Below are 21,455 nucleotides of genomic sequence, written 5' to 3' on the forward strand. Positions count from 1 at the left end.
CAATGAATGATGCTTTATTGTGTATATTTTAGTAAATAAACCAATGAATGATGCTTTATTGTGTATATTTTGATAAATAAACCATTGAATGATGCTTTATTGTGTATATTTTAGTAAATAAACCAATGAATGATGCTTTATTGTGCATATTTTAATAAATAAACCAATGAATGATGCTTTATTGTGCATATTTTAGTAAATAAACCAATGAATGATGCTTTATTGTGCATATTTTAGTAAATAAACCAATGAATGATGCTTTATTGTGTATATCTTAGTAAATAAACCAATGAATGATGCTTTATTGTGCATATTTTAGTAAATAAACCAATGAATGATTTATTGTGTATATTTTAGTAAATAAACCAATGAATGATGCTTTGTGTATATTTTAATAAATAAACCAATGAATGATGCTTTATTGTGTATATTTTAGTAAATAAACCAATGAATGATGCTTTATTGTGTATATCTGAGTAAATAAACCAATGAATGATGCTTTATTGTGCATATTTTAGTAAATAAACCAATGAATGATGCTTTATTGTGTATATTTTAATAAATAAACCAATGAATGATGCTTTATTGTGTATATTTTAGTAAATAAACCAATGAATGATGCTTTATTGTGTATATCTGAGTAAATAAACCAATGAATGATGCTTTATTGTGTATATTTTAATAAATAAACCAATGAATGATGCTTTATTGTGTATATTTTAATAAATAAACCAATGAATGATGCTTTATTGTGTATATTTTAGTAAATAAACCAATGAATGATGCTTTATTGTGCATATTTTAGTAAATAAACCAATGAATGATGCTTTATTGTGTATATTTTAATAAATAAACCAATGAATGATGCTTTATTGTGTATATTTTAGTAAATAAACCAATGAATGATGCTTTATTGTGTATATTTTAGTAAATAAACCAATGAATGATGCTTTATTGTGTATATTTTAGTAAATAAACCAATGAATGATGCTTTATTGTGTATATTTTAATAAATAAACCAATGAAAGATGCTTTATTGTGTATATTTTAATAAATAAACCAATGAATGATGCTTTGTGTATATTTTAGTAAATAAACCAATGAATGATGCTTTATTGTGTATATTTTAGTAAATAAACCAATGAATGATGCTTTATTGTGTATATCTGAGTAAATAAACCAATGAATGATGCTTTATTGTGTATATTTTAGTAAATAAACCAATGAATGATGCTTTATTGTGTATATTTTAGTAAATAAACCAATGAATGATGCTTTATTGTGTATATTTTAGTAAATAAACCAATGAATGATGCTTTATTGTGCATATTTTAATAAATAAAAGAGAATGAAAGCAAATAAGAGTAATACTTTCCAGTTCATGAAATGGTTTCAGTCCTGTTACTGGTTCGCGTGCAGCCTCATAATCAAGTGTCGGATGTCGTCACGTTTCTGTCGTGCCCGTTGTCGCGGAAACCAGTTGAGCAAACATGGAGGGAGGTCAAAGTGCACCACAGGGTTCTGAGGAGTGAAACAGCATTTCATTCTTTGCTTGTGCAAATATGCAAAGTGTGATGACGTGGTCATGTGCCCATGCATCACCTGAAGGAAGCTCTCCACGTACTGCAAGAGGTACAAACCACAGTCACTGCTGTTGTCCTGGCGTGGGACGTTGCAGCTGCAGCTGCGCATGCTATCTGAGCAGAAGACACGACGCTGCTCCCTGCGCTCCTCCCACTCCACCTGTAGGTAGCTGCACACACGTGATTGGTCAGCACTCGTGTGACTCTGCTTTGATGCAAACGAATCTTCTTGAAAGGTAAACGCTCACTCTCTCAGGAGCTTGCAAACACGTTCATGCTGCTGCATTTTCAGAGAATCCATGACCAGGATGCATGGCCTGTAGCGGAAGAACAAACAAGTTCAAAGAAGCCACAGCACAGAGAGCTGATCCGTGGCAGAAGACTCACCGTGCCAACACCACCTCCCTCATGCAGCCTTGCTGTGTACACGCCTGCAAAAAGACACATTTTAAACCTCGGCCTCAAATGATACATGGATTTGATATTCATTCATTCATTCATTCATCTTCTATGCTGCTTCATCCTCATTGGGGCCGCGGGGGTATGCTGGAGCCAATCCCAGCCGACTTTGGGCGAGAGGCGGCGTAAACCCTGGACTGGTCGCCAGCCAAACAACCAACCATTCACGCTCACACTCATACCTATGGACAGATTAGAGTTAACCAGGTAACCTCACACGCATGGGAGGAGAACATGCAAACCACAGAGATTCCAAGCCATCATCTCCCACATCTCCTGCCTGCGTGTCCAACATGCTAAGCACATCTATTCCATGTGTATATGCTACGTGTATGTTCATTCCATTCCATGCTCACCGGCTGCTGCTCTGATGTCCGACTGAGGAGCTTGGATGCATCTAAGACAAAAGATGATGCATTCAAGTGCCACGTCTCACTTCTGTTACCACTGATTGACAGGTGGCGTGGAAATGACTTACTTTTTTGCTGCTCATAACGAACGCCATCTTGACCGGGGAAACAAACCACTGCCAGGAACCAGTGTGCTCTGCACAAAGTACAAAGTATAAAGTACTAGACGCAGTCAGGAGAACAAAGACGGAAGCCAAAGAAACAACTTTTCTTACTCCTGATTGATGGGCACAAACAGGAAGTCTTTGCTGAAAACATCCACATGGCGAGTCCAGGTCTTCACTCGCTGGTGCCTGCTGTATGGATCTCTTATAACAACACAGTATCATCTTCATATAAAACATGATATCAGGCGTTCTTACGTGGCATCAGTGAGACTGATTGTATCATCTTCATATAAAACATGATATCAGGTGTTCTTACGTGGCATTAGTGAGACTTTGATTGTATCATCTTCATATAAAACATGATATCAGGCGTTCTTATGTGGCATCAGTGAGACGTTGATTGTATCATCTTCATATAAAACATGATATCAGGCGTTCTTACGTGGCATCAGTGAGACTTTGATTGTATCATCTTCATATAAAACATGATATCAGGCGTTCTTACGTGGCATCAGTGAGACTGATTGTATCATCTTCATATAAAACATGATATCAGGCGTTCTTACGTGGCATCAGTGAGACTGATTGTATCATCTTCATATAAAACATGATATCAGGTGTTCTTACGTGGCATCAGTGAGACTTTGATTGTATCATCTTCATATAAAACATGATATCAGGTGTTCTTACGTGGCATTAGTGAGACTTTGATTGTATCATCTTCATATAAAACATGATATCAGGCGTTCTTATGTGGCATCAGTGAGACGTTGATTGTATCATCTTCATATAAAACATGATATCAGGCGTTCTTACGTGGCATCAGTGAGACTTTGATTGTATCATCTTCATATAAAACATGATATCAGGCGTTCTTACGTGGCATCAGTGAGACTTTGATTGTATCATCTTCATATAAAACATGATATCAGGCGTTCTTACGTGGCATCAGTGAGACTTTGATTATATCATCTTCATATAAAACATGATATCAGGCGTTCTTACGTGGCATCAGTGAGACTTTGATTGTGTCATCTCCATATAAAACATGATATCAGGCGTTCTTACGTGGCATCAGTGAGACTGATTGTATCATCTTCATATAAAACATGATATCAGGTGTTCTTACGTGGCATTAGTGAGACTTTGATTGTATCATCTTCATATAAAACATGATATCAGGCGTTCTTATGTGGCATCAGTGAGACGTTGATTGTATCATCTTCATATAAAACATGATATCAGGCGTTCTTACGTGGCATCAGTGAGACTTTGATTGTATCATCTTCATATAAAACATGATATCAGGCGTTCTTACGTGGCATCAGTGAGACTTTGATTGTATCATCTTCATGTAAAACATGATATTAGGCGTTCTTATGTGGCATCAGTGAGACTTTGATTGTATCATCTTCATATAAAACATGATATCAGGCGTTCTTATGTGGCATCAGTGAGACTTTGATTGTATCATCTTCATATAAAACATGATATCAGGCGTTCTTACGTGGCATCAGTGAGACTTTGACCACAGACTTGCTGTCTGCTGAGCTGTCTGAAGAAGAAGCTGCTGAAGATGTGACTGCGCTCTGCCACAGCACGGCCACCACCCTCCACCAGGAGGTACCTGCACCAAGATAACAGTCAGTGGTGAATGCCAGTCAATGTCTTTGATGACTGAGACCTCCTGTTGACGTACTTGAGGTAAAAGTCAATAATGATATCATTCAGGAAGTGGCCCTTTTCCAAACAGGCCAAGTCCTCCTTTGTCACCGTGATACGGCCTTTGGAAGGCGCTGGCGGATACTGGATCAACCTGTGCACCAAACAAGGTCACACAGGGGCTGCAATGATGGCCGCTATGGTAAAGTTGAGCAATTCACCTGCTGGCCACCTGCAGAACAGAAGACTGCTTTGTGTTGCTGCTTATTCCCGCACTGGACACCACCTGGAGCACAAGCACAAACTCACAAACCACCCCTGCTCCTTCCCCCTGAAATGTTCGTCTTACTGGCGACTGGCCTAGCAGACCAAAGAGGTGTTCATCCAGGGGGGGCGGGCAGCTGTGGAGGAGCAGTTGGCCATCACTCCAGTCCAGGGGGGAGGTCAGCTGCCCTGCTGAGGTGGAGCGGCTCTCCCTGAACTCCATCATCTCCAACATGGATACCAGCAGTGCAGCCTTGAGGTCAGGTAGCTGCTCTGTCATCACCAGCAGCAGGAAGGAGCAGGCTGGACCTGCAGCAGCAGGAAGAAACATTCCAAACATCTGCTAGTCTGTCTGGAAGAAAGCTGAAACATCTGCAATAAGCATTCCATTGCTGGATGGCTTTGCAGATCTGACAAGCTTAAACGTACACATCAATGGTCCAGAATAGAAACACAGGTTACTATGTAGGTTTCTTCTCTACGTTGGGTCAGTGAACAAAGACCATTAGCTATGGTGGCCTTGCAGTATGATGAGGAGTCTTTGAAGGTGACAGGGTGATTAAGTGGCTTGGAGATGAATGTGTTTCACCTGTGACAGTGGTGTTGTGGATGATGGCCATCTCCCGCTGCAGCATGTTGGCCTGAGCGTCCGTCACCCACAGGAAGAAGAGCGAGGGGGCCTGCCCATCCAGTTCATCGAGCAACGTTCCGCCTCGAGCTATAGCCCCACTCCATAAACCATAACCTCGCACCTGCGACGCAACGACAGTGACCTCCCCTTCCTCCTCTCCTGTTGGACAGACACAGCAGCATATCACTTTCACGCTCTCAACACAGAATCGTGAGGAAAAATACAAATGTTTGGTACCCTTTAGAGGAAGATGGATGCCGCTTGACGTAATCTAGGCCCAAAGACACCCAAGTCCCATTAGAAGCACATTTGTCTCATGGAACAGGGCTCCAGACTGCCGTGCATGTGTGGTACCGGTTTATTTGATGATTTGCTTTCATTATTATTGAACATTTTACGTTGCTCCACACTAGTTGATGTAACCCAGGGGCTTTTTAACATGAAGGACACCTGCAACACACTTCCGGCCTTAACTATAAAAGCGCCACATGTTACATTCTGTAACATGTGACTGCACCAAGCAAAAGGTTCCGAAAACAGAACAACACGGTGTGAATTTATTGAAAGTGTTGAAGAGGCCTTCCAACAGCAGGCTGGCTAGAGAAGACAGTGCTATTTATTCTCCAAGTATTTACTTGTCATGCAGTGGCAATGGGAAGTCCATTTTGGTGCGTGCCTGTACCTTTTCTGCTTGCCAGTCATGGGTCACTGTGCCCCTAGTAAAAACAGCTAGTTTGGAGCCCTGTAGAATCAAGTGTATTTCCTGTTCCTGTTGAATTAAAGCCATGTAGTCACCATCATCTTGCCGTTGGCATCAGCATGCGACAGGCCGGCGTGAAGCAACAAGAAGTCCAGCTCCAGGAAGGAAGGATGTGCCCCTGGTATCTGATCAGGAGTTTTGGCCATCTGGCTGCTCTCACCACCTTCGCCATGCTCGTCTTCCTCACTAGACAAGACGACTGGAAGGACAAGGAATCGTGTCAATAATTTGTGTTGCAAGGAAGTTTTTAGGTAGAGTTGGCTGGACTCACTGGGTTGGGACTTGGCCGCTTTTTTGCGACCGGGACGATGACCCACCAACCTGCTGCTTTTCTTTCTCTGTCTGAAGGCCATCCACCTCCTTCTCTCTTCCTCTCCCAGCTCTGCATCGGCCTTGCTCCTGCAGGACTTCCTGCTATCTCTTCCTCCAGCAGGTGTTGTCTCCAGCCGTGGAGGGGACATCACTGAGGAGGAAGAAGGCCTGTAGTGGTTTGAATCAGATGTTTTGTTTGTAGCAGGAGAGGCAAAGTCTGCCTGGCCATCTGAAGCACACTGAGAAGAAGCAGCAAGATACATTGTGCCAAACTTTCTATGACCTCAACCACAGCCAACGATTTCATAACCTTTGAAGTTCACCTCCTGCATGGTAACAGCTCTCATCCATGGTTTGTGTCCTGGCAAGGAGAAAGTCAAGCTCCCATCATGCACATGTCCTCTTAGCTCAGCAAGAGAGTCACGTGCCTCCACAGATACACTTTCATTAGGTGAACAAACTCCTTGGAGGGACAAACGCACATAATTGTGTTCTTTATGTAATACAGGGTGCATCATTTCATAGTCTAATAACTGCCAATTGTCTCTCACTGAGCACAGATCTGCCTTTGGGTGACCTCTACAGTGGTATGAAAAAGTATGTGAACCTTTTGGAATTTCTCACATTTCTGCATAAAATCACCATCAAATGTGATCTGATCTTTGTCAAAATCACACAGATGAAAAAACAGTGTCTGCTTTAACTAAAACCACCCAAACATTTATAGGTTTCCTTATTTTAATGAGGATAGCATGCAAACAATGACAGAAGGGGGAGGAATAAGTAACTGAACCCTCTGCCTCAGGAGACTTAAAGAGCAATTGAAACCAATTTTTACCAAACAATTCAAGTCAGGTGTGTGCCCAATCACTGATGAGTGGTTTCAAGCTGCCCTGCCCACTATAAAACACACAGAATTGGTAAGAATTGTCTTGATGAGAAGCCTTGTCTGATGTGCACCATGGCTCGCTCAAAAGAGCTGTCTGAAGATCTGCGATCAAGAATTATTGATTTGTATAAAGCTGGGAAAGGATACAAAACCATCTCTCAAAGTCTGGATGTTCATCAATCGACAGTCAGAGAAGTTGTCTACAAATGGAGAGTTTGGCACTGTTGCTTCTCTCCCAAGGAGTGGCCGTCCACCAAAGATGACGCCAAGAGTTCAGCGGAGAATACTCAGAGAGGTAAAAAAGAACCCTAGAGTGTCCATGTGGAAAAATGAATTCAAAAGTTTATCAGGATGTTTTGCAGGAAAACCTGAGGCCGTCTGTCAGACAGTTGAAGCTAAAAAGAGGATGGATGCTGAACCATGACAATGATCCTAAACACAGAAGTAAATCAACTTCAGAATGGTTTCAGAAGAACAAAATACACGTTCTGGAGTGGCCAAGTCAAAGTCCAGATTTGAACCCCATTGAGATGCTGTGGCATGACCTCAAGACAGCGATTCATGCCAGACATCCCAGGAATCTGACTGAACTACAGCAGTTTTGTAAAGAAGAATGGGCCAAGGTTAGTCCTGATTGATGTGCAGCTCGAGGAAGTGTCTGGTTGAAGTTATTGCTGCCAAAGGGGGGGGCCCACAAAATATTAAATGTGATGGTTCAGTTATTTATTCCTCCCCCTTCTGTCATTGTTTGCATGCTATCCTCATTAAAATAAGGAAACCTATAAATGTTTGGGTGGTTTTAGTTAAAGCAGACACTGTTTTTTCATCTGTGTGATTTTGACAAAGATCAGATCACATTTGATGGTGGTTTTATGCAGAAATGTGAGAAATTCCAAAAGGTTCACATACTTTTTCATACCACTGTATATCCAGTATGTCCTCCAGCAAGCATAGAGACATGAAGGTAGCATGTTACATAAGACGTGCTACCGGGTGTTGGGTGGTACGACTGGCTGTGTGTCGTGTTGCAACGCAATCTCACCATTTGTCCAGCTTTGGAAAATCTCTTACATAGAGGCAGTGTGAATACGTTGTTGGGATTTTCATTTGCAAGACATTGTTTTGAATTCTACTTCATGTGGTTTGCCCTGGGCATGCGTTACTCGGATATTCATACACTCCTGATATCAGTGTTTAGACCAGTTGAACAATGTGAAGAATGTCAATTTTGCACTGTTGGATCTTAATGAGGTTCTCAGTAGAGCTTGAAAATGCAAGATGAAGAAATAGGAGGGAAACAAAAAGGAAGCATTCAAATGAAATAGGCTGTCCATCAACCTTTGAAAGGCCAAATGTTGGTAAAAATGTGGATTGAATGTGATGTAGTGTCAGGTATTCACACTATCCTGAAGATGGCAAAGACAAAAAAGCTTTCTCTCTTTGAGTGCGGTGGGATTGTTGCTCTCAGCGCACCATTGCTGCTGAGGTTGGACGGAGTAAGACAGTCATCCCAAACTTCTGAAAAACATCCCGAGGCTCATGTAACAAAAAAGTCAAGTGGTAGACCCAAAAAAATGAGCTGGAGGATCCCATTGGCTGTCCGTCAAGAAACAGGACCGTCCTCGGCCCAAATGAACGTTGTTACTAGTGTTACTGGTCCTCTCATCTGAATCCAATGGAGAACATTTGGGGATGGATTTTGAAAAATGAACATGAGTTCCAGGCAGTGAAGCCATCTTCAACACATGGAGCAACAATGCCATTCGTTCATATGCTGTAGTAATAAAAAAAAAAATTAAGGGAACACTTTATGCTCATCATGACGGAAACTACAAACAATTGTGCTACTTTGTCTCTAGTGTTATGCAGAGACTGAACTAGAACTGAGACTAGAACAGAATAAAACGTCTTCTCTCACCTTTGCATTCACTCACTTGCATTCTGTGGTGGAGAAAGGCCCTGTAAAGCCTTGGCAGGGCGCAGAAGCTGATCTGAGGCGGTCTGTGGGCGCCATCTGGTGGACGACGTGCACAACAATTCATCCAGTAATCGTTAGCATAGTTAATGTCTACAGCGTGGGGTCAGCACGGCTGCAAAGGTGACTGAATGGTTCCCTGTGTCTTCGTCACTCCACACATGTCTTTATTTTCCTCTCAATATATTTACTGTATGTGCGTCTATTTGTCTCTTTTCATCTCAATATGCTTCTGTATGTCCCCTTAGATCCAGATATGTCTGTGTGTCTCTATACATGGTAGTCTGCATAAAAAGGTAACAAACCGTAATATTAGTTTGGCTGCTGTGTCATCCTTTCCACAAACAATCTGCTTAGATCTTTTCTCATGCTTGTTGCTAATATTTTCAGATGAAGATCTTTTCTGTGACCACAAGGTGCGTCTTTCCACATGCTTGTTTAGCAAACTCGTCACTGCTGCGGTTAGGCTTAAATAAGGTGTTGCCATGCACTAATCATCTTAGCAGTATCTCCAGCTCAGTCTAGCTCTACGTGTGGCCTGTGATAGGTTAGAGTTAGGTCCCAGCTACACCCAGCAGGACCGTATGGTGGACAGGTGCCTTTTCACTTCAATATCCAAATCTTTTTGAATGCAAAAAAGCAACAATTGTGATCATTTGCACATCATTTCTATGAATTCAAAGTTAGTGCTTTTGCCTAGGGACTGTCTGACAATTACATCTTTAGTTTGACAGTGTATGCTGGGTATAAATAATCATAATGGTTCATCACACATTTCCCTTGGGCTTTATAAAGTCTATATCTATTGATTCATTCGGGCTGTCAAATGATTCAACATTTGACTCAGATTAATCACAGTTTTTAAATGAATGAATGATGATGAATCCCCACGAGCTACTAGAGTGTGTGTGGAATATGGCCATTTGGACTGCATAGGAAGATAAATGATGATATATATTTCTACTGTATGTATTATGAAGTGACTACAGTATGTCGATCAGGCACACAAGGATCTCCATCTGTCTGCCGTCGTAACACAGTACTAAATACTTGCCAAAACTTCACAAGACAAAAACCCTCACCCTGACGTTAAGGCCGAGGCTCCGGAAACGTTGATGGGCCGAAGCAAAGGTTGTTGTCGTCTCAAAAGGAGACGTCATGGATCTGAAAAAGTGTCACAATTAATTGACAATAAAGAAGCCAATATGTTATAATAATAATAATAATGTTGCAAAATACTTCAAAACTATAATTACTACTTACATCAAGGCTACACTTGCTAGTCTTCCATCCATCCATTTTCTATACCGCTTAACCTCACTAGGGTCGCGGGGGCATGCAGGAGCCTATCCCAGCTGACTTCGGGTGACAGGTGGGGTACACCCTGGACTGGTGGCCAGCCAATCGCAGGGCACATATAGACAAACAACCATTCACACTCACATTCATACCTATGGGCAATTTAGAGTCACCAATTAACCTCACCTGCATGTTTTTGGAATGTGGGAGGAAGCCGGAGTACCCGAAGAAAACCCACACACACACACGGGGAGAGCAAACTCCACACAGAAATGCCCAAGGGAGAATCCAACCAGGCTGTTACTGTGTTGGCCAACGTGCTAACCACTAAACCACCGTGCGGCCCACTTGCTAGTCTTGTCAAAATATTATTCACAAAATACTGGACAACACTTCTCACATTCCATGTCACTTCACTGAGCACTTCATACTTAATATTATATTAATATTTCAGTATTCTGATTTGATCTTATACCTACTCTACATGTATCTATTTTACTTTTAAATCGCATTGTACATGTGTATATGACAATAAAAGCCATTCTATGATTCTACTCTTTTTCTTACCTTTTCCACTACTACAGAAGTCTTATTTGATGGTAATACCACTACTACAGCAGCCTTATCTTCTATCATTACTTCGGTTCTCTACTACAGAACAGTGCTTATTTAATCTTCTACCAGTACTAGTCAGAGTAGTATAGTAGGAGTACAGTACTGTTATTTGCTCTTATGGCACTTTATCTTGATCTGGAACAGTGGAACTACATGACCAATTACATCCCCTACCGCACATACAACACGACTGCATATTATCTATTCAGTTATGACTTGACAACCGCAAGACACGGCCTACATAACCTGTATGTCCATTTGTTCCTTGTAGCTATATAACCATTACCGGTATTAATGACTAACGGCGGTTAGTATTGCCGTTTCAAATGAAAATGATGGTAAAAGCGTGATTGATAACCGTGTTTGGATAAACTCACATACCAGTGACATTGCTCATTACAGCGAGGAAAGTATGGAGGATAGTAGTGGCTGGTCAGAAGTAAGGTCCCACAGAAAAAGTAAAGGGGAAAAAGTTTTTAGGGCATACAGTGGCTCAAGTAGCATGAGCGAGACGGAGAGAGTGGTGCTGAGGAAGATTGAAGGCGAAGACTTTAAAGTGCTTCTCCAATTGAAGGTAGAAAAGTGGGATTGCTGTATGAAAGAACAGGTGAAGTTATGACAGCAAGAGTGCACACTGATGGTGACTAATGATAGGATGTCTCAATGAGGGTCAAAGAGAGAGGCCGCTAAAATTAACAAACATTTGTAAGAAAGAAATCGTGGCGAGGGAAAACGAAGAAGTCAGGAGAGTAACTAGAGGAGTGATTTATGGAATACCAGTGGAGTATTAAAGGAGGATAAGCAAATCACCTGAAGAGACTAAAGACATGGAGAGTTACTTTGTCAGTGTTGAGAGAACTATAATGTGATTGTGTTGCTATAAGTGCCAGTAATATGGACATATACCGTAGCAGCATATTGCAAAGGAAAGCAAACATAAGGAAGGTGTGGAGATCACAATTATGGTGCACGTGGGGTAAGTGTTTGAGAGAAATGTGTGAATTGTGGTGGAGCACATAGTGTGGCCATAGAGACTGTAGGGCAGCTGAAATACAGCAAAAAAGAACAGAAGGGAAAATCTCATATGCAGAAGCAGTCGAAAACCTTCAAGGCCCTCTAACTGTTAAAAAGGAACATTTTTTGTACTTCATGGTGGATGTCATAAACCGTACATTTCAAGCTAATCAGAGATCTGAGAAAACAGCCATTGTGGTGAAGTGCAGCTCCATAATTGGGCATTAGGGGCATCTCCTGGGAGCAAGCATATGAAGTGCTTGGAAATCAGGAAAGGACAGAGGAGGAGACAGTATCCCATCCATAAACTTAAAAAGACATAAACATGAGACTGATAAAGGTGACAGTGGTAACGTTTTTGAGACTGTAGGGCATGTTCTTATACACTGCACAAGGTATGACAGAGAAAGAAACAACATTGTGGCCGTAGGAGAGACGTATTCAGCATGAAAGATATCCTAAGTAAAGAATCAGGGCATAAGGTTACAAAAATACGGTACATGTTCAAAAAGCTATTAAAATTAGCAATAGAGTATAATCCGATTCTATTTGTGTGTTTGTATAGATTGTGGATATAGCCCGTAAGCCACAGCGATCATTCACATCATTATTAGTAGTAGTATAAGTAGTCTCCTCATAAGTTAGTATAAAGTAAGATACTGTCTATGGCCCATGTTACATACTCTGGTACAGTAGGTGGCGGTATGCACCTTTTAAAGTCATGGTTGCAACCCGCCATTAAACTAAAAGAAGAAGAAGATCATTCACATCCGGAGGGTGGCGGTAGTGCACTAACATAGCTTGCCGTTAAACCACAAAGAAGAAGACGATGGTGCGCATGCGCAGTTTGCAATGTTGGGTTTGGCCAAGTATATTGTGTGTATACATATATTTTTTAAATTAAAGATTGTTACACTTGATTGCGTGTATCAGTACTTAAAAAAATGTTGAGTACATTCAACAATATCAGTGATCATTTTGGTCACAATAATTTCTAGTTTCTTCTTTGTCATACCACATCAACAACCAAATACTCACTTTGCTTTGGGAATGGATTATGTTCCACGGTTTCATTAGAAACTTGGCATTTGGACAACATACCGCTTTGTAGAAACTTTGTAGCCTAACTAGTGTCTCTCTGTGGAAGCGTTAACATGACTAGTTAGTGTCTGCAGGTAACCACGAGACGGTTCACAACTAACTAGCCAGCTAAACTAATAAATTAGTCCACCTAGCTAAGCTAGCCAGCGTAATGAAACCTCCTGCCTGTGTTTATGTCATTCCTAAAAACTCTAAAGTCGGTATATATATATATATATCACGTGCTGACTATCCGGGAGAAAAAGATTACGAGTATATTACCATTACTCCACAAATATGCTGGAAATCTGCCGTTTGTCGCCGAGGCAGGTAGCTGCACAGGCTAACTACAAAAATGACGTAATGCGTAACCACGTAATTTCACTACGTCGACGTTGTTGTAACGTTTAGGGGGCACCAGAGTGTCGTAAAAACGGAACTCCAAAACACATCATTGAACTACAGTACAGTACTTGAATGAATTACGACGACGTAGAATTAATCATGTATTGTTTGCAGGGTAGTTCTGATTCCATCACAAATTTCGATTTAATAGACTCTGATTCTATTGATTCTAGACCAATAATATGACCTGCGTTGGGCAAAGTAATAATTCGGTAATTGTCAAAGCACGTTAAGGGCGGTAACTAATTTATTAAATTAATTACGTTAAATTAAGTCATTTTGGAACTCTTAATACGAAAGTACAATTTGCTGCATTAAGTATACTCGGAAATCCCAGAAAATAACTCAAAACAAGCGAGTACAACTAACTGACGTGGTGTCTTTGAACGCAACGCCTCACTGCTCATAACGCGGTTCGAGTGTGATTCAAATGTTGTGCTGCTATTATTATCTTTTAGCTTCATTTGGAGCTGTTACTAAATACAAATATACATTACATAATCCTGTCCTGCCATTTTTCTTTCAATAAAATACAGTAACAATGTATATTTACATATTTCAGAGATAGTTCCAATCATTAATTTGAAAACTGCAATTAATCTAATTACATTTTTTAATTGACATTGACAGCTCTAGTAGTAATAGTTACTATTTACTCCCCACACCCACAAAAAAGTAATTGAATTAGTAATGGAATGACTCTTTGATAAATGAAGTGGACCTTAGAAGAAGCAAACAACGTGCCATAAAAGTAAACATGGACCCAAAGCTCAGGTCCATGGTTGAAAGTTGAAATGTAAAACAAAAACATGAACAAGTCAGCATGGAACACACAAGGCTGACTTTCAGCTTGCATGTCAAGGACTTGGAGTTTATGTTCAACCAAGATGATGACCTTTGACCTCCCCAAAAGCATGTTTTGTGTTTGAAGAGCATGAGGGCGTGACCTTTGCCCGCTGGTAAATGGAGTTGTTTTGTGACTCGGAATCAGTGACTTGCACAGGAACGACGACGTGAATGTTTGATGACGAGCACGTAAACAATCACCTACTAGTAGTCAGCTTGCAGCACACGAACACGCACGCACACACACACACACACAGGGGTGCATCTGTTAATGATTCAGCCCTGCATAGCAGTGTGTGTGTGTGTGTGTGTGTGTGTGTATGTGTGTGTGTGTTTCAGGAGAGAAGTGAGTAGTACACGTCGTTCCTTTTGGAGTGAAGACATCATGGCTCAGCTGGTCGAATGTGTCCCAAACTTCTCAGAGGGGCGCAATCAAGAGGTGAGTTCTTGTCCTTCATCTGATATTCTGTTCCATTCACATCTTGGCCCACTTTGGCTCATGTCCAACATGTGATTGATTGATTGGTGAGGAACAGAAGATCAACATGTGAGTGGATGTAGGTCCTGGCCTCATCAATGGTTTTCATGTTTTGCTGGTCTGAGAAAAGAAGAAATGTTTTTCAGGTGATTGACGCCATTTCAGCGGCCATCAGCAGCACGCCTGGCTGCAGCCTCCTGGATGTCGACCCCGGAGCCTCCACCAACCGCACCGTTTATACTTTTGTGGGTCCGCCTGAAGCTGTGGTGGAAGGCGCTCTGAATGCCGCTCATCAGGCCTTCAGCCTCATTGATATGAGCAGACACTCAGGTGAGTACACAACGTCTACAAAGATACGCTCTACCATTTCATGTGTGTGTGTGCGTGTGTGCGTGTGCAGGGGAGCACCCTCGTATAGGAGCGCTGGATGTCTGTCCTTTCATCCCTGTCCAGAATGTCAGCATGGAGGACTGCGTCCGCTGCGCCAACGTCTTTGGACAGAAGTTATCGTCCTTGCTGCAAGTGCCTGGTCAGACGTCAACCCCAGAAAAGAAAATCCCAAATGAAAATGAAAAATTTTAAGCAGTTGTGTGTTGTCAGTGTTCCTTTACGGCGAGGCAGCACGTAGCGAGGCAAGGAGGCGTCTTCCGTCTGTGAGAGCTGGCGAATATGAAGCTTTGGCGGACAAGGTGACAGCCCTGATTGCATTTCTTTCATTTCTTGGTGTGAAAGGATCAGCTTTGTTCTCCAGCTCAAACAGAAGGAGTGGGCTCCAGACTTTGGGCCCAGCAACTTTGTGGCGTCTTGGGGCGCCACAGTGACAGGAGCTCGTAAGCTCCTCATCGCCTACAACGTCAACCTGATTGGCACCAAGGAGCAGGCGCATCGCATCGCGCTGAACATCAGAGAACAAGGACGGGGCAAAGACCAGGTGCATGCTGGGAAATGAATGAGTAATATCATAGTAATATGATAGACGTGATAACATGAAGCATGGATGATGTCAGCCAGGGTTGCTGAAAAAGGTGCAAGCAATGGGCTGGTACCTGGAAGAAGATAACCTAGCTCAGGTGTCCACCAACATCCTGGACTACCACCACACGCCCCTCCACCGCGTCTATCAAGCCATCTGCAAGGACGCCCAGGTACATCCATATGACACATGCTCATTACGTCATCATGTCATGATGTATCATGATGTGGAATTATGATGCCATGATACCATGATGTCATTATGTTATGATGTGTGATGATGTTAAATGATCTCATACATCATGTTACGATGTCATGTCATTATGTGATGATGTCATGATATAATTTTATGATGGTGCGATATCATGTCATGATATCACAAAGTCCCAAAGGAGACTGTACTTCCTGAGAAGACTGAGGAAATTTGGCATGTCCACCACAATCCTGAGTTGCCTCTACAGATGCACTATGGAAAGTGTCCTTACCGCCTCCATCACTGTTTGGTACGGTAACTGTACAACACGTGATAGGAAGGCACTCCAGCGGGTGATCAAGACCTCACAGAACATTGTTGGGGCAGCCCTCCCCTCACTGCACGACATTTATAAAACTAGAGTCCTACGAAGAACACACAACCTCATCAAGGACAGCACACATCCACAACACTCATTATTCACACTCCTACCGTCAGGCAGACGCTACAGGAGTTTGAAGTCCAGGACCACAAGGCTGGCAAACAGCTTTTACCCACAGGCCATCAGGCTTCTCAACGAAGCACTCACACACGCCGCACGCAACACAAGCACACACTCATAGCACTTTATTTATTTATTTGTATTATTTATTTGTCTTAATGTCTCTTCTGTTGTTGTTGCTTAATTTATTGGTATATATGTTTATGTGTTTATGTTTCTTATGTTCTTATTCTTTCTTGTGTTTTCTTTCTTTTCTTGGGAGAATGAACAGAATAAGATTTTCATTGCATAGTATAACTGCTGTTTTACTATGCACATGACAATAAAACTCTCTAGAATCTTGAATCTTGAACAATGTCACGGTGTCATGAAGTGATGATGCCATGGTATCATGTTGCGATGATGTCATGATGTGATGTGATAATGACGTCATCATGTAAGATGCCATGGTATTATGATGTGATATGGTATCACGACGTGATGCTGTCATGAAGTTTTGATGCCATGGTGTCATGATGTGATGATGTCATGAAGTGATGATGGAATGGTATCATGATGTCATGAAGTGATGATGCCATGGTATCACGATGTGATGATATCATGTTGCGATGATGGCATGGTATCACGATGTGATGATGTCTGAAGTGATGATGCCATGGTATCATGTTGCGATGATGTCATGATGTATCATGATGTGTTGAAGGCATGTCATGATGTCATGTTGTGATATCATGATGTTATGATATCCTGATGTCATTATATAATATGATGTGATGTATGATGCCATGATATCATGATGTGACGTGATAATGACATCATAATGCAATGATGCCATGATATCATGATGTGACGTGATAATGATGTCATAATGTAATGATGCCATGGTATCACAACGTGATGATGTCATGAAGTGATGACGGCATGGTATCATGATGTCATGAAGTGATGACGGCATGGTATCACGATGTGTTGTCCTGTATCGTGATTTCCAGAACTGTGGTGTGTAGCTTGACATGCACCTACTAAAAACCAATGTAATCCTGGGCTGTAAAGGCTGTGTCTCACACCTTGTCTGATCAGGAATGAACATTTTCAGTAAAAGTGAGTGTTTAAGGTCCCATCCTTTAGTTCCACCTTCAGACCTCAGCGGAAAACACTGCAACTAGCGTCTGAGCGGAGAATTGTACGTCCCTCGCTCAACCCGGACTTAAACATGGAAGGATGACGACGCCGGAAGGGACAACGTCGTGACTCGGAGGAAGACTAAAGCAACCTTTAGGGAAGTAAGATGAGATGGGCAAGCTGACAAGTTCCGCTCATGTCTTTAGGATCTCAAGCTGCCAGTTGTCGGCTCTCAGGTTGTTGGTTTGATTCCTCTCCAAGCTCTTCTGGACGCTGCAGACTTCTACATCCACACACAACAACTTTTCATCCTGGAGGAGGAGCACAAAGTGCGGCTGGTGAGAATTCATGATCCTCAAGGCTGTGTCTCAAATGGAATACTTGCGTATACTGCACTACACTTCAATAAATACAGTATACTGTATTGTAGTACCCTTCCAGATCTGTTGCTGTGGTTGTACACGTACAGACAATATTCACCTTCTTCTTCCGCACACTGCTTTGCATCGCTTTGCGTTGCTCTTCATGAGTACAAGTTAGTCTCTCCACTTGCACTACATAACCAAGATGGCGACCATTTAGGGTAGTAAGCGTCCATCACCATTTTGAGCATTTGGAGTAAAACATCCAGGTACTGACAGTGTACTGCATTTTGCAATACTTCACACTTATTGTGTGCACTCAAAATGCTGAGTGTAAGTACGCAAGAGCACCAACTGGGACACAGCGCAAGAGTTCATTGGTTCACAGCTTCTAACCTTCTCAACCTCGTGTGCGTGGTCAGGTGATCAACAAGCTGGGTCTGGACTCACTTGGACCTTTCAAACCAAAGGAGCGAATCATTGAGTGAGTTTGACTCATCTGATGTTGTAAGACCTGCAAATGTTCCATGCTAATGTTATAAGATGTGCACATGTTCCATGCTCATGCTAATGTTGTAAGACATATAGTAGTAGTAGTAGTAGTACTTTATTAATCCCATAGCAGGGAAATTCACCTGTTACAGCAGCAAGCAAGATACACAAGTAAAGAATGCATAGTCATAGCCAATGCATGCAATGCATAGACATAGTGAATACAAAATGGTTCAGGTGTTGTAGAGCCTGACAGCGGTCGGTATGAAGGACATGCGGAACCTCTCCTTCTTACACCGTGGGTGTAACAGTCTGCTGCTGAAGGAGCTGCCCAGGGAAACAACAGTGTCATTTAGCGGGTGAGAGGTGTTGTCCATGATGGATGTCAGCTTAGCCAACATCCTTCTCTCCCCCACTTCCTCCATGGAGTCCAGAGGACCGTCCAGGACAGAGCTCGCTCTCCTGATCAGCCTATTGATCCTGCTCCTGTCCCTGTCCGTGCTGCCCCCTCTCCAGCAGCCCACAGCATAGAAGATGGCTGAGGCCACCACAGAGTCATAAAAGGTCCGTAAAAGAGTCCTGCACACACCAAAGGACCTCAGTCTCCTCAGCAGGTGGAGGCGACTCTGGCCCTTCTTGTAGAGGGCGTGGGTGTTGACGGACCAGTCCAGTTTGTTGTTAAGGTGAACACCCAGGAATTTGTAGCTGTCTACCAACTCTATGTCCGCTCCCTGGATGTTCACCGGTGTGAAGTGGGATGTTTTCCTCTGGAAGTTAATGATCATCTCCTTTGTCTTGCTGGTGTTGAGTTGTAGCTGGTTAAGCTCACTCCAGCTGACAAAGTCCCTGATGACCGTCCTGTATTCCAGATCATTCCCCTCCGAAACACAACCAACAATGGCTGTGTCATCGGAGAACTTCTGGATGTGACACTGTGTGGAGTTGTGTGTGAAGTCCGAGGTGTAGAGGGTGAAGAGGAAAGGGGAGAGCACCGTACCATGAGGGGCACCTGTGCTGCAGAGTACCATGTCAGACACACAGTGACGGAGCCTCACATACTGTGGTCTGTTGGCGAGGTAGTCTATAATCCATGCAGTCAGGTGTTGGTCCACTCCCACACTCTCCATCTTCACTCTGAGTAGTGACGGCTGGATGGTGTTGAAGGCACTGGAGAAGTCAAAAAACATGACCCTCACAGCGCTCCCGCTGTCCTCCAGGTGTAGCAGTACATATGCATGCATGCATATACATGTTCCATGCTAATGTTGTAAGACATGCACATGTTCCATGCTCATTCTAATGTTGTAAGACATACACATGTTCCATGCTAATGTTGTAAGACGTGCACAAGTTCCATGCTCATGTTGTAAGACGTGCACATGTTCCATTCCATGCTCATGCTCATGTTGTAAGACGTGCACATGCTCATGCTCATGTTGTAAGACATGCACATGTTCCATTCCATGCTCATGCTCATGTTGTAAGACGTGCACATGTTCCATGCTAATGTTGGAAGACGTGCACATGTTCCATTCCATGCTCATGCTCATGTTGTAAGACGTGCACATGTTCCATGCTAATGTTGTAAGACCTGCAAATGTTCCATGCTAATGTTGTAAGACCTGCAAATGTTCCATGCTAATGTTGTAAGACATACACATGTTCCATGCTAATGTTGTAAGACATGCACATGCTCCATGCTAATGTTGTAAGACATGCACATGTTCCAAGCTAATGTTGTAAGATGTGCACATGTTCCATGCTCATGCTAATGTTGTAAGACATGCACATGTTCCATGCTAATGTTGTAAGACATTCACATGTTCCTTGTAAGAGGTGCCAACATGTGGCGTGTGGTGTACCTGTGCAGGTACATGGTGGGGTCGCAGGACGACGGCCGCCTGGTGTCACTTCCCCTGCAGCAGTTTGTTCGCAGCGTGGGTGCTCGGACAGCGGCCCCTGGTGGAGGATCAGTGTCTGCCGCCATTGCCGCTCTGGTAACAAGTTGTTTGCCCCACAGCATGTTTGACATGGTTGTCATGGTGACGTGTGCACTGCAGGGAGCGGCGCTGGGCGCCATGGTAGGCCAGATGACGTACGGCAAGAGGCAGTTTGAGAGCGTGGATGCGGTGATGAGAAGGTTGATTCCTCCGTTCCATCAGGCCATCAATGAGCTGCTGGACATGGTGGACAGCGACTCTTCTGCCTTCAGCGCTTACATGGTGACCATTCACTTCATCCATTCAGCTACCATCACCAGCTCGTCCTCTCATTTGTCCTTTGGACCGTAGGCAGCGCTGAAGATGCCCAAAAATTCTGAGGAGGAAGTAAAAAGGTAGACAGGCTTGTTGTCACGACGCAGCAGAGAAAGATGATTTGATGGAGGTGGTGTGCGTCCTGACAGGCGCGAGGCGGCGATGCAGGATGGCCTGAAGCGAGCAGTGAGTATCCCATTGGCTCTGGCTCAGAGAATCAGTGTCCTCTGGCCACCACTCAAAGAACTTGTCCTTCATGGAAACATGAGCTGCAAATCAGACGCTCAGGTGTGTAATCATGACGTTTGAGGAGCTTGAAGCAATGGTCACATGTGTGACATCTGCGCGTGGCTTCTAGGTTGCGGTCAAAGCGTTGGAGACGGCGGTTTTTGGGGCATACTATAACGTCATCATCAACCTTCAGGACATCACAGACCACACTTTCAAGGTGGAGGTAGGTGTCCACACGTGAACGAGACTCCCGTCTCAACGCCTGACCTTCTGTCCTGTGCTGCAGACTCGTTCCAAAGTGGAAGCGTTGTTGCAGGAAGCCACAAGCTGCGCTGCCACTATCCTCCATGACGCCAACAAGCGGACCTGAGCGCTGAAAATTCTTCATCCACAAAGTGCCAGCGTATTCTTGGCATGTGGCAAATGATCAAAAATACAAGCATCAACACTAAAATGTTCCAAAAATTAACATAAATAAAAATAAAATACAAATAAAAATAAACAGCTGAAAGGTCCAGCTATGAAAATGTCTTTGCT

At 42.8% G+C, this 21,455-nt stretch overlaps 2 protein-coding genes across 22 annotated transcripts; one reads left to right on the forward strand and one right to left on the reverse strand.

Moving 5' to 3' along the window:
• Positions 1 to 1,310: 1,310 nt before the first annotated feature.
• LOC129190029 (sentrin-specific protease 6-like) lies at positions 1,311 to 13,428 on the reverse strand. 20 transcript variants are annotated; one of them, XM_054792391.1, is made up of 19 exons: positions 13,343 to 13,411; positions 13,019 to 13,118; positions 10,316 to 12,239; positions 10,135 to 10,216; positions 9,012 to 9,091; positions 6,148 to 6,356; positions 5,912 to 6,075; positions 5,354 to 5,387; positions 5,075 to 5,275; positions 4,443 to 4,794; positions 4,259 to 4,375; positions 4,067 to 4,186; positions 2,668 to 2,760; positions 2,521 to 2,588; positions 2,399 to 2,439; positions 1,971 to 2,014; positions 1,832 to 1,900; positions 1,603 to 1,753; positions 1,311 to 1,521 (listed from the first exon to the last, which is right to left on the reverse strand). In XM_054792391.1, the coding sequence occupies exons 3-19, from the start codon at positions 10,345 to 10,347 to the stop codon at positions 1,402 to 1,404; spliced, it is 1,977 nt and encodes a 658-aa protein (XP_054648366.1). In that variant the 5' UTR covers positions 10,348 to 12,239; positions 13,019 to 13,118; positions 13,343 to 13,411; the 3' UTR covers positions 1,311 to 1,401. The 20 variants fall into 20 exon arrangements, with proteins under 20 accessions (XP_054648366.1, XP_054648355.1, XP_054648346.1 ...); XM_054792380.1 differs by having other exon boundaries at positions 13,019 to 13,418; XM_054792371.1 differs by having other exon boundaries at positions 10,316 to 12,288; positions 13,019 to 13,418.
• A 1,087-nt stretch (positions 13,429 to 14,515) lies between these two features.
• Positions 14,516 to 21,429, forward strand: ftcd (formimidoyltransferase cyclodeaminase). 2 transcript variants are annotated; one of them, XM_054777910.1, is made up of 14 exons: positions 14,516 to 14,750; positions 14,936 to 15,119; positions 15,190 to 15,318; positions 15,390 to 15,478; positions 15,541 to 15,720; positions 15,797 to 15,934; positions 17,785 to 17,907; positions 18,363 to 18,424; positions 20,303 to 20,429; positions 20,493 to 20,654; positions 20,724 to 20,767; positions 20,837 to 20,975; positions 21,046 to 21,141; positions 21,205 to 21,429. In XM_054777910.1, the coding sequence occupies exons 1-14, from the start codon at positions 14,583 to 14,585 to the stop codon at positions 21,286 to 21,288; spliced, it is 1,725 nt and encodes a 574-aa protein (XP_054633885.1). In that variant the 5' UTR covers positions 14,516 to 14,582; the 3' UTR covers positions 21,289 to 21,429. The 2 variants fall into 2 exon arrangements, with proteins under 2 accessions (XP_054633885.1, XP_054633884.1); XM_054777909.1 differs by having other exon boundaries at positions 14,518 to 14,750; positions 17,785 to 17,916.
• The last annotated feature ends 26 nt before the right edge of the window (positions 21,430 to 21,455 follow it).

The sequence above is a fragment of the Dunckerocampus dactyliophorus genome, chromosome 1 (genome assembly GCF_027744805.1).
Source record: "Dunckerocampus dactyliophorus isolate RoL2022-P2 chromosome 1, RoL_Ddac_1.1, whole genome shotgun sequence".
In the NCBI taxonomy this organism is placed as follows: Eukaryota; Metazoa; Chordata; class Actinopteri; order Syngnathiformes; family Syngnathidae; genus Dunckerocampus; species Dunckerocampus dactyliophorus.